The 12,145-nt window shown below is 43.5% G+C and overlaps 1 protein-coding gene across 1 annotated transcript in view; it reads left to right on the top strand.

The window, feature by feature from the left end:
* The window catches only part of TOGARAM1 (TOG array regulator of axonemal microtubules 1), a 221,371-nt gene that overhangs the window by 149,937 nt on the left and 59,289 nt on the right, over positions 1-12,145 (top strand). Inside the window, exon 15 of the mRNA XM_029598475.1 lies at positions 2,864-2,990. Within this exon, the coding sequence (XP_029454335.1) occupies positions 2,864-2,990 (127 nt within the window). The remainder of the gene's footprint in view (positions 1-2,863; positions 2,991-12,145) is intronic.

Below are 12,145 nucleotides of genomic sequence, written 5' to 3'. Positions count from 1 at the left end.
GGCACTCTCTGTTATGTAGTAGTAGTGCCTCAAAGTTTTGTTTCTCTGATGCCATTTGCTGGTAGGGAGGCAAAACCCACTTGTCTGGACTGATCTGTGGTATTACTGGAACAAAAATTAGCAGGTAAGAACCAATTTTCCTATAAATCGGCAACCAGTGAAGAGTAAACAATACCGGGGTTATAAGCTCTCTATTGCCAGTTCCTGAGAGAAGCCTAGCAGCAGTATTTTGTAACAACTGTATCTTATAAATGGATTTAGCTGATAGAGCATTAGATAGACTATTGTAATAGTCATGATATAATCATTGTCTGGACTATTGCTACTAAATCGGATTTTGCAAAGTAAGAAGAAATCTCTCTAATAGATCTTAGGAAAAAAAAGAAACTTCTAGTCAAATTATAAACGTATTTACCCATAGAAAGAGCAGAGTCAAGGGTTACACCTAGCCATGAACAAAGTCTTTATGAGCCAAGGTCACTCCACCAGCAGCCAAGGACTGCAGACTTTGGTTGGCTGCCTTTCCGATGCATAGTATCTGTTTTATTTGGGCCTAAGCATAATTTATTGGTGGCCAAATAATTCCTAATCTCCTATTGTCCATGATTAAAAAATGTACTCTGTCAGCTTGAACCCATAGAATTATTAACTCTTCCACTTTGTCATGCTACCCCAGTCCAGGCAGAACTTGTGAGTTGTTGGTGAAGGGTAGAGAACATTTGTTTTCCCAGCGTGACATTGCCACTACTTAGGGGTGGTGCAGCTCAGGAAAATTCCAGTATTTTCTTCCTCCAGCAGATGGTAGGACCTGGTGGTGTCGCAGCTCTGAAGTGGATTTTGGATCAAGTCAGACCTGGAGCCAAGGATACAAGTCTTCTTGATATGCTCCCAGTCCCAGACTAGGTAGAGCTTGGAAGGGGAACTTTTTTGTACTAAAAAAAAAAAAAGAGTAGGAGTTATTTTCTGGTGGATTCCTCTGTCCTGACAGGAAGTTTCACTGGCTTCCCCCTCCTCTTCCCCCATTGTCTTGGCATAAAAAAAAAAAAGGGAAGAAGGAAACTGAACTGCGAGGCAATGCGAAGCAACCTGTCAGAGAGGATATAGCAGCAGTGAGTACCTGTTGGTGCCAAGCCATCAACAACCGCTCCGGTGAGGGGTGGGGGTAGCCAGATAGAAAAGCCAGACCATGGCCGCAGATGCAAAAGGGGCCTTTATGTTTAGCCTGTATCTAATCAGGGGAAATCTTGTGGGTGACTGCTTTGAGAATCAATCCCACTTCTTCCTCTGAGCTGGCACAGCAGGTTGTGGAGTCTGCAGGCAGCTTTGGCACATGGGCCTTGGCTCAGGAGTTGGCCATGGTGTTTGAGGTTCCTGCATGTTCAAGCTTTCTGCCCTTGAATTTGGTAGTTCCTGGGGGTGGGAGAGGGCAGGAGTGGCAATGACCTTCCTCCAAGTCTGGAGCCTATAGGTTTTTCATCATGCCCAATTATCTCTTCTCCCCAAGGGAGCTTGGGAGACTTCAACCAGAGTTTTTATGGTTCCTTCACCAAGCCTTCTGTGCCATTAAGAGGCCCGGGGAAGTCCCCACAGCTGCTGGCTCCCTTAAGCCAAAAGAGACCTCTTCTCCATTTCTGGCCTTGGAAATCATCTTTAAATGGGTTAAAGGTGCTCGCAAGACTCCAGGGACATCTTGGGAGGATGTCCAGGAGGGTCTAAGAGGCAGCCGAGCATGGAAGGTTCAGTTTCCCTAGATGAGGGTGAACTCCCGCCTATTCTGTTGGAGTCACGTTCGACCAGTTTGTAAATGCAGTCTGGATGTGTATAGTTGTACTCTTGTCATCCTTACTGTTGAACAGTTTCCTATTCCATTTAGGAGGCATGGGGACCAAGAGGATTTTCTTCTTAGTTTATCCTACCTTATAAATCAATTTTTATTTTTCTAATAGTCTGATTTTGGAACTTTGACAGTTGTATATTGGAATTGTCCTGAGCTGCACCACCCCTAAGTAGTGTTGATGTCATGCCGGGAAAACATTGTTCTCTGCCTCTGTTTGGTAGGGGGAAACAACCCACATGTATTGCCTGGACGGGTATAGCAGGAGTAATGGAAAGGAAATTAACAGGTAAGGAAAACTGGAGATACAGATTGCTGATAAGATCTTTAAGAAGTTTGATAAAAGTGGTGAGAGTACTGACCTCCATACCTGAATAATTGGAGGAAGGATTGAAAATCCCAAAATACCACACTTTGTGACAGCCAGCCAAATAACACCTAAACCATTTTAGTGCCAAACCATTAATACCAAATTAGTTCAATCACTCAATAAGAATGGCACGATCGCCAGTGTAAAAGGTGGAGTTAATGTCAGAAAAGCTTCTTTGCCTACTGAATCAAGGAGTCATACAGGGTAGCAAGCACTATCTCTGTACTGTGACCTTTTCTAAAACTCACATGTCTTGGGTTCTGAATTTTTAGATTCTTCAATACACTTTTCTATTTGGAAGACTACAGCTCTCGATTATTCTCAACGAAAGTGGAGGTTAGACGCTGACCATAAATTGGCTACATTATTTGAGTTCAACCCGGGTTATTTAAGAATAAGTTGAATTAAGGTCTCCTTAAAGAGAGATGGAAAGACTCCTCTTAAAGAAGAGTTTATGATTTAAAGTAACTATTCAGAAAGATCACTAATACTATCCCTAATTAGCTAAGCTATGACCAGGTCAAGTGCACAATTAGTGAAATTTGTCTTTCTGATGATTTCATGAAGGTTGTCCCATATAGCATAGACAATTTATTAATGTTTCCAAATTAGGTGTGCATATCTCATTATCTGATAATAAATGCATTACTGAATTTTAGGTACTATGGTCGAAAGATGCTTTTCCTTCTGATGTACCACCCAGACTTTAACAAAATGCTTGACAAGTATGTGCAGCCTAAGGATTTGCCTTATATTAAAGAAACTGTAAACCATCTGCGACAAAAGGTACAGTGAATTTTTATTTTAAGTAACTTGTGAAATATACATTTTTGCTCATAATTTATTTTATGCATCACAGAATAGCATAATCATTAAACAAAATATAGTAATAAATGAAATAATAAAATGATCATGTTCAAAAGTTTACATACCCTTAGTTCTTATTATCGTGTATTGTCCCCTTTTGCTTTAGTGACGGCTTGCAGTTTTTTGTGATGGAAAGGCAGAGAGACCAGACTCTATGCAAACACACCTCTAGGAAAGGATAGTTGATATTTAGATGATTTTGCAAAGAAGGTATTCCAGGGTGCAATGCTTAATGCTAAAATACAACAGCACCAATTCTATATAACATAATATTTATACGAATGCCTTCAGAAGTTAAAGAACAATGGAGAACAGGCTTCCGGTGACAGACTACAGTGACATGAAATGACCAACATAGAAGAGGGATTGAGACACCTGAGCACAATTTACGAAGCATTTGACACACTGGCCCACACGTCCGAAACAGCTATAGTGGCCAGACGGATCGCCTGGCTCCAAATTAGCGCAATTCGCAAGGACGTCCGTGACAAACTGGCGGACCTCTCATGTAAAGGAGATAATCTTTTCGGTGAAAAACTTTGGGATATGGTTTCTCAATTCAAGGAGCAAAGAGTGGCAGTGTCATCCCTCACAACACCTATGGATCAGACTGCGACAAGACGTTTGTTATCCAGCCTATCGAAAGCCTTTTTAATCCAGGCATAACTACAGACTCTTTTCTTCATACAGAGATCACAACAGCAAAGCCAGTCCCAAGGACAAGGCCGCACCCAGCGAATGCCCAAGCCACAGCAGGCGACTTCTGAAAAACCACAGCAGTCTTTTTGAATTTGAGCAGGCCACAGCTACAAATGGCCGTGGGTAGATGCCTGTTTTCCTTTATTCATCAATGGGGGAGGGTTACTTCGAATTGTTGAGTCCGCAACATAATAAAAAATGGTTACCATCTCAATTTTCATTCCATCCCTGCCTTACCACATCTTGCTTCACTTTCGCGGGAAACGAAAAATATTCCTCTTCTCCTGCAAGAAGTCCAAATGTTACTACATCAGCAGTCCATTCAAGTGCTGCCATGTCATCAGCAGTGCCAGGGATTTTATTCCCAATACTTCCTCATTCCCAAGAAAATTGGAGGGCTACATCCAATTTTGGACCACCAAGCCCTGAACCGATTCATTCATCAGGAAAAGTTCAAGATGACTTCCCTGAAAACCATTTTACCTTTGCTACAACCCAATAACTGGATGTGCTCTTTTCAAGTCAGCACCCAGCACTACCAGTACAAGGTACTACCATTTGATCTGTCTTCAGCACCAAGGGTATTAATGAAACGTCTAGCAGTAGCTGTGGCCCACCTTCACAAAGAAGGAATAAAACTTTTTCCTTACTTGGATGATTGGCTACTCATTGCACCAAATCCACAACAAATCTGTGCCCACTAAATTCGAACAATAACTTGTTTGGAAAACTTGGGCTTTACTGTAAATTGTGAAAAATTGCATCTCGACCCCTCTCAGACTCTGCAGTTTATAGATGTGATCATAAACACACACCTCTGCAAGGCTTTTCTTCTGGAGGACAGGATTCAAACTTTTCGGAATCTAGCCTCATCTCTAAAGAAACATCTACATTTCACGGCTCGTCAAGTTCTCACCATCTTGGGTTATATGGTGGCGGCAATGTTCATGGTCTCTCACACGCGCCTTCATATGCGTCGTTTACAGTGGGATCTCAAATCCCAGTGGTCTCAATTCTCTCACCCCATCTAGCTGCACGTATCTTATAAAATCCAGGGTCGGCGCACGCAAGGCTGCGCAAAATCGGCAGCCTGCGTGCGCCAAGCCGCCCAGCTTGCCTCCGTTCCCTCCGAGGCCTCGGAGGGAACTTTCCTTCCGCGTCCCCCCACCTTCCCCTCCCTTCCCCTATCTAACCCACCCCCCAGCCCTACCTAAATCCCCCCCTACCTTTGTTGTGCAAGTTACGCCTGCCGCCTCGGCATCCCCCGGCACAGGCCGCAGTGCCAGGGGACTTGGGACTGCCCTCCTGGCCTGCCCCAAACCGTCACCACGCCCCCGGACACGCCCTTGGACCCACCCCCGGCCTGCCGACACGCCCCCTCCCGCCCCTTTTACGAAGCCCCAGGACTTGCGCACGTCCCGGGGATTTGCGCGCGCCGGCGGCCTATGCAAAATAGGCGCGCCGGCGCATGAGTGCCCTGCGTGCGTAAATCCGGCAAGAATTACGCGCGCAGGGCTTTTAAAATCTACCCCATAATGTATACAGATTCCCTAAGTTGATTAAGGTCTTAAACAGTAGCTATAGGACATGTAGACTTCATGAAAATATTAATTCAGCTACCTGAGCAGATAGTGTGACCCATGAAGAGTTCCTGAAGTTTGGGGGAAGCAGCTCTGATAGCTGCCTCACCCCCTCATATGATTTTTGTTTGCCAGTGATCTAATTTAGCTGGAATACCGTAAAATTTACCGTACATATTTATTAGGCATAATTAAATATAATCTCATTCGTTCCAATATACCTACAAACATAAATAAAACCAATTAAGAAACAATTCAGTTCATTAACTAAATCAATTTACCCTGATAGATGTTAAATTCTGGTTCTCCCAATAGATATAGTTTTCAGGATAACTACAATCTATGTTTATTATATTACATTACATCTTGGATTTGTGTTGCCCTTCTCCATAAAAGGATCCAGGGAGGCTTACAACATATAAAAATACATCAATCGTATTTAAATATAATAGCTTAAAATACAATAACCTAATAACATATAAATACCATAGCATATAAATCAAAAGCAAATAACTATTTCCTCCCCGTCCTTCCTCTCACAAGTGATCAGGACAACTAATTAACAACTGATATTTCCACCAACTCACTACCCAAAAAAATACATCTTTAACCCTTCTTCTTCCTCCTAGTTGCTCCCAAAGGGGTAGTCCCCTTTGCTATCAAATCTTCGAGAACTGCCCACCCAGAAGGCCAGCTATTATGGTTGGCCCATGGTGACATCAGCAGGAAGAGGCAGGCAGGAGCAGAAAATTGTTCCTCAGGCAGCAAACTTTCCTTTTCAGATATGTAAGATTGTTTGGATGATGTGAATTATAAAGAAGGCTCTTGGACCAGATCTTTGATATTTTTTCCACTTCAATCTTCAGTAAGGTTCCAGGAACAACTGTCACTCGCTGTCCGGAGTATAGTGCAAATTCAGTGGTCATTATTAAAATTACATCCTTGATTGCCATGTCTTTACTGCATCACTGTCTCACCACTAAGAGATCAAGTGAGAGGTGAGGAGCTAGATCCAAGGAAATAGAACAGCCGCACACAGAGTTAGATCTATCTTCATACATTGACACTAATTCATGGTTAATTTATATATTTTGATTATCATGAAATCCAATCCTGTTTGTGGGTCTCAAGGATTGAAATTTGCCATTCCTTACAGAACCTTTTGGTTTTAGCTGTAACTTGCAAAAATGAGTAAATTAAGTAAAATGTTGGCAAACAAAACTTCGACAAATTAGTGCAATTAAATCTGAAGCTCTTGTTACGAACCAGGTATACAAATATATGACTATAGAGCAGAACTGTTACTAAATTTAGTAACTTCATTATAAAACCCACTGCGGCATATATTTTTAGATTGAGCTCTAGAAACCAAGGTACAGCAATAAAGTATAAAATTAATATAAATTATCAGGATCAATTGGCCAGATTAAGCTTTCTGTTTTCCTTCTGATAGCTTTGGGTGGGGAGGGGTAGTTATTCACTAATATTTATATTTCTGCCCCATATATTCCCCTCTGTTTTTATGTGGTGATAAGTTATGTTAATGCTGTTCTAATATAATCTGATCATAAAACCGAAAACAAAGTGACCTCTCTATGATCAGGTTGATTGAAAATTAAAACAAAAATATGACATGGAAACTTAACTGGCATATGCTGAAGCTGCCACCTATAGAAATGGCAATTCCTTTTCATACCCCTGATCAGTCCAGACTCCTGGGTTTTGCCTCCCTGCCAGCAGATGGAGACAGAGAAGAAAAGCTGCTGCTTAACCTACTGTGCTGCCTGAAGTCCCCCAGTATTTCTCTGTCTCTAGCAGATAGTAGAGGTATAAAACCTGCAGACTGGAGTTTAAAAAAAAACCAACCAAGAAATAACACAAGGAAAGAGACTTGAGTTCCTACTCCCAGAGGATTAGGCTTTGTGAGGCCATCCCCCAGGCTGAGTGGCTGAGCAAGGGGTTGGTGATCCTGACTGGCCTCAGAGCAACAGCAGCGAGGACATGGATAGCCAGTGGTCTGGCTCCTCTTTGTCTTTCACGTTCCTTCTCTCCTCCCTCCTGGGCTGGTGATCAGCAAAGTAAAGTATTACTTTCCTTTCTTTATTAGTTTTGCTTGTTTGGTGTTTGACAAACTTTTCAAATTTTTTTTTTAATGTCATTAAAGGCAAAAGTTGAATGCTTGGGAGCGGAATTTATGTGGCTCAGGGGATCTAGCTCAGAGAGATCACAACTGTCAAACCATCGTTGAAAACGACCAGGGATCGTCTAAGGTGCACCATGCAACTGCCTTGCTAATAGTCAGGCGCTGCGCAGGGGCCCACAGGATAGCAGCGTGGGAGGCAGGAAAGTCGGATGCAAGAGAGTCTGACACAGCAAGGTCTGCAAATAGGGCAGCAGCTGACTTGGCTGATGCTCGGGGTCTAGCCATGAAGCAGACAGCATTCTGTTGGTGACTGGCTGCTAAGCAGGAAAATGATCTCAGCGCATGCCCTTAAGCGCCTTAATGGTGCTGGCAAAGGTTTAGCAGAAGCTGATGATATGGTGAGCTGCGAACGAGGGAAATCTCGATGGCCGTTACATCTCTGCACCACACCAACAAGAAAAATGAAACCTGATTGTCAGGTGCGGGTGCCGCAGACATTTCAGCTAGCACGGGAATGGTGTCCACTGTGCAGGAGAAAAGAATGAGCAAGGAAGGAGGGGGAATTCCCTCTTTCTCTATCCCCAGCCGCAGCAGGCCCTCAAGGGTGCAAGATATCTTAGAAGGTGCTGAGGACCCCTTGAGGATGGTACTGTATAGTCACGAGACTTTGAGTTGGAGTTGGTCCTGCTTCTGCATGAGACCTTCCTGGCTAGGAAGATGGCAGGGGAGAGGCGCACTTGCTCCCAGAGTTATCTGAGACTGTTTAGAAAAAAAAATCACCAAGGTCTAAGAATATCTTGCGACTACTTGGTTTGCGAGGACAGCAAGGCAAGCCGACAGGGGGCTCTGAGGATCCAGAGGGAGCATATATTCTGGTGGCTGAGTCTCCGGCAGGAATATTGGTGCAGGATCTTGGTGTTCCTGCGGAGGGGCCGGTAACTTGGAAGGGATCCGCCTTTTCAGAAAAGAGGAATGGTGGCCTTTAATTCCTCATAGATTGAAGGAGTTACAGATTAAGCAGCTACAAGAAGAGTCAGATCATGAAGGAGTGGACCCTGTCATGGAAGGCTCACAAGAACCAGCAAGGGTTTTCCCTTTCCAAAAATCGGTAAAGAAGTTGGTGATCCAGGACTGGAATACTCTGGAGACTGGTTTAGTATGGGAAGAGCATTGATGAAGCTGTGCCCACTACAAGAGGAGACCTTGGAGTTCTTGATGCTGCCAAAGGTAGAGCCTTCAGTGTCTGATGTGACCCAGAAAGCCACCATCTTGGTGGCAGACTCCATCACTTTGAAGGTCACGTAGGACTAGAAGGTGGATGGCAGTATGCAGTAGCTTTATGCGAAGAGCATTATTGCACTGGCTGCAGCATGTGCTCCAGGGCAGGCAAGGTTTCCTTGGCTCCTGCCAAACAAGCAGGATGCTTGGAGGCAGCAGTGATCTACATTGTGGACACACTGTATAGTTTGATTTGGACATTTCCTAGGATTATTTGTTTTTAAATATTATGTTCAGGGTGGGGTACAAGAAAATACATATGATTTCGGTATCGGCCAGAAGGTTCTTGTAGTTGAGGATTTGGTCGGTAGATATCTGGTTGAGCTCTCAACTGGGCTCTTCCTCTTTTCAAGGGCAAGGCTTTTGTTTGGGTAGGACTTGGTGCCTTTGAAACAATTGGGAGAGTCCAAATGGCATAAGTTACCCGAGGATAGACCATAAGGACGTAAACGCAACTTCTCCATTCGTCTGCTATTTGGGGTCAGCAGGTGAAATCGACAGAATAAAGTATCTTCCTTCTTGGAAAGGCAAAGCTCAGGCAGAGTGCAGCCCTTTCAGAGACAGCATAAGCCAGCTCGAGAGAGCTTCAGTTAGGGAGCCGGAGTAGGTGGGACCTTGCAATGACTTGAGTCTGGTCTGATCTTAGGGAAAAGGAAGTTATCAGTGAGAAGGGAAATTGCCTTACTTAGCATTGCATGCTTTTCGACTGTGTGTGTGTCCAGTTGAGCGATGCAAATCCTATCTGTCAATGCAATGGCGTTGGTTTATATCAACCGACAGGGGAGAACCAAGTGTCAGATGGTCTCTCAGGAGGCTAAGGAGTTGTTGGGCTAGGCGGAACAACACCAGACAGCTCTGCCAGTATCTCACATCACTGGCATAGGTAACTTTTAGGCCGATTTTCTCAGCAGGAGTTGGACCCCAGAGAAGGAGAACTGACAGAGGCAGCGAGCAATGGTCCAGTGGGGTAGACTCCAGATGGATTTGATGGCATCAAAACAGAATGCCAAGTCGTGAGTCCTTTTTTAGTCACAGGTGAGAGAGAAAAACAGAGGGCATCATTGCCCTAGTCCTACCGTGACTGACAGAGATCCTCTTATACGTTTTTCCCATAATGGCCTCTAGCGGGCAGACTGTTGAGTCGAATAGAGAGGCTCCAGGAAAAGGTGGTACTTGTGACTCCGGAATGGCTATGGTGGCCATGGTTGGCGGACCTAATAAATTTGATAGATGAACCACTAAGGTTCAGTCATCTTCATGGGTTGATTAGGCAGGGCCTAGTGCTCTTGGATCAAGCGGATTGCTTCTATCTTGCAGCCTGGCTTTTGAAAGGATTTGTGGAACTGGAAGAGATACTCCAGAGAGGTCATGATGACCTTGCTTACAAATCAGATGACCTTCCATTTCCTTGGCTTATACGAGAGGATGGGAACATATCTTGGGTGCAGAGTTGTGTCTAATCAAGCTTCGGTTTTGCATAGTTTGACTTGTGCAAAAGGGTCCAATATATGGGCTAGCTTTTCATTCCCTTCAAGTGCAGGTGGCGGCCTTAGTTTGTTTTTGGGGTGAGCTGCAGAGGATGGCCATAGCTCTCATCTGGATATGGCTCATGTTTTCTTTTGGGGGGGGGGGGAAGCATTTGTGTCCTCCAGTGAAAAAGATGTGTTCTTAGTGGAACCTTAATTTGGTGTTGCAAGCGCTATATGAAGTTCCATTTGAGCCATTGATAAGGGCATCTCTAAAAGGATCTCACAATAAAGGGGTTCTTCTTGGTGGCTCTTTGCTCTGTGGGAAGTATTTCAGGCCTTATTGGAACCTTTTTCTACAGATTTCAGAGGCGGCATGTCATGGCACACACTGCCTTTCTTTCTGTCAGCAGTAGTCTCTGCATTTCATCTGACACTAATTCTCATTGGTTAAATGATAGTGGAGCATATTTGTGGTAACTGAAGGTTATCATCAGCTTTTGGAAATTGTATCACTTATTTGCTCTATGAGAAGGTCCAAAGAGAGGAAGTCAGGCTTCCACGGCTACTATTGCACAGTAGCTGAAAGAGGCAATTGGATTATCATACATTTTCAGGGGTTGTCCAGTTCCTGAGGGACTGAGGGCCCCTTCTAATGGGCCATCAACAATCTTGTGGGTTATGTCTCTGCTAGCTTCCCCACAGGAATTTTGTCAGGCAGCTATGTGAGCTTCAGTACACACTTTCACCTGATATTAATGGCTGGATGTCCAGATGCCAGACCCAGTTGGTTTTGGTGCAAGTGTACTACAGCGGGGCTCTCACATTCCTGCCTTGTAAAAGAAGCTTGGCTACATCCCAGGAGTCTGGACTGATCTGGGGTATGAACAGGAAAGAAAAATTGGTTCTTACCTGCTAATTTTCGTTCCTGGAATATCACAGATCAGTCCAGAACCCCGCCTGTTCAGTAAAGCCCACTCGTCATGGCAACATGTACTTGATGCAGAATGGTTTGTTTGGTTACATGACGTTCTGCTTAATGTTTTTGGAACGAGTTTTCCATATAAGCTCTGCCTTCCTTCTGCTCGTTGACGGGGGGGATTGAAGGTCTCAGTTATAGTGTGTTTTTGGGGGGTTTTTATTTAAAGTTTGTATTTCATTTCAAATACACATTTAGAAAGCAAAACATGTAAATATAAAGAGAAACATTAAAGGTAATAAACAGCATCTAAACAATAACAATGTCCTAGCCCACATAATGCGGGGGGGGGGGGGGGTTATATATTCAAAGAATTTATAGTTTAAGAAAATTAATGGAAAGAAGTACAATCATGCTTGTTGACCAGCATCTAATATCATACCACAGCCTTATGTTTACTAAAATTCTCCAGATGTAGAGGGTCTATAAATACAAATCTGTTCTTTCGAAATGTTACAAGGCATTTACACAGATATTTGAGATAAAAAGAAGCTCCAATATCCAAAACCTTCTGCTTTAACAGCAATAATTGTTTGACAGCACTGTGTGGGCCTAGATACATATGAGAAAACATTCACTTTCTGACTAAAAAATGGCATTTCTTTATATTGACAATTGTTAATGGCGATAACCTCTGACCAATAATTCAATGAATACCAGCTCCAAAGAAGTTATGCAGTGAAAGGTTTATTAATGGGGAAAAGGGGAAAGGCGTGGTTTCCCCGGGGAAGAAGTGAATACAAAGCAAATGGTGTATAATTCAGAATCTACCCAGCGCTCTAACGCGTGTGCTCAGACTTATAAGGGTCCTGGGATTGCTGATACCAGACATCTGCATAATCCACACCCATTACCTTTAATAGCCAATCAATATATATTTTAGCATGTGTACTTAGCGTGCTTCTTACTATAGGCTAGGCTCTTGTTAT

The sequence above is a fragment of the Rhinatrema bivittatum genome, chromosome 4, assembly GCF_901001135.1.
Source record: "Rhinatrema bivittatum chromosome 4, aRhiBiv1.1, whole genome shotgun sequence".
Lineage (NCBI taxonomy): Eukaryota > Metazoa > Chordata > Amphibia > Gymnophiona > Rhinatrematidae > Rhinatrema > Rhinatrema bivittatum.
This window is presented reverse-complemented; position numbering and strand designations above follow the sequence as displayed.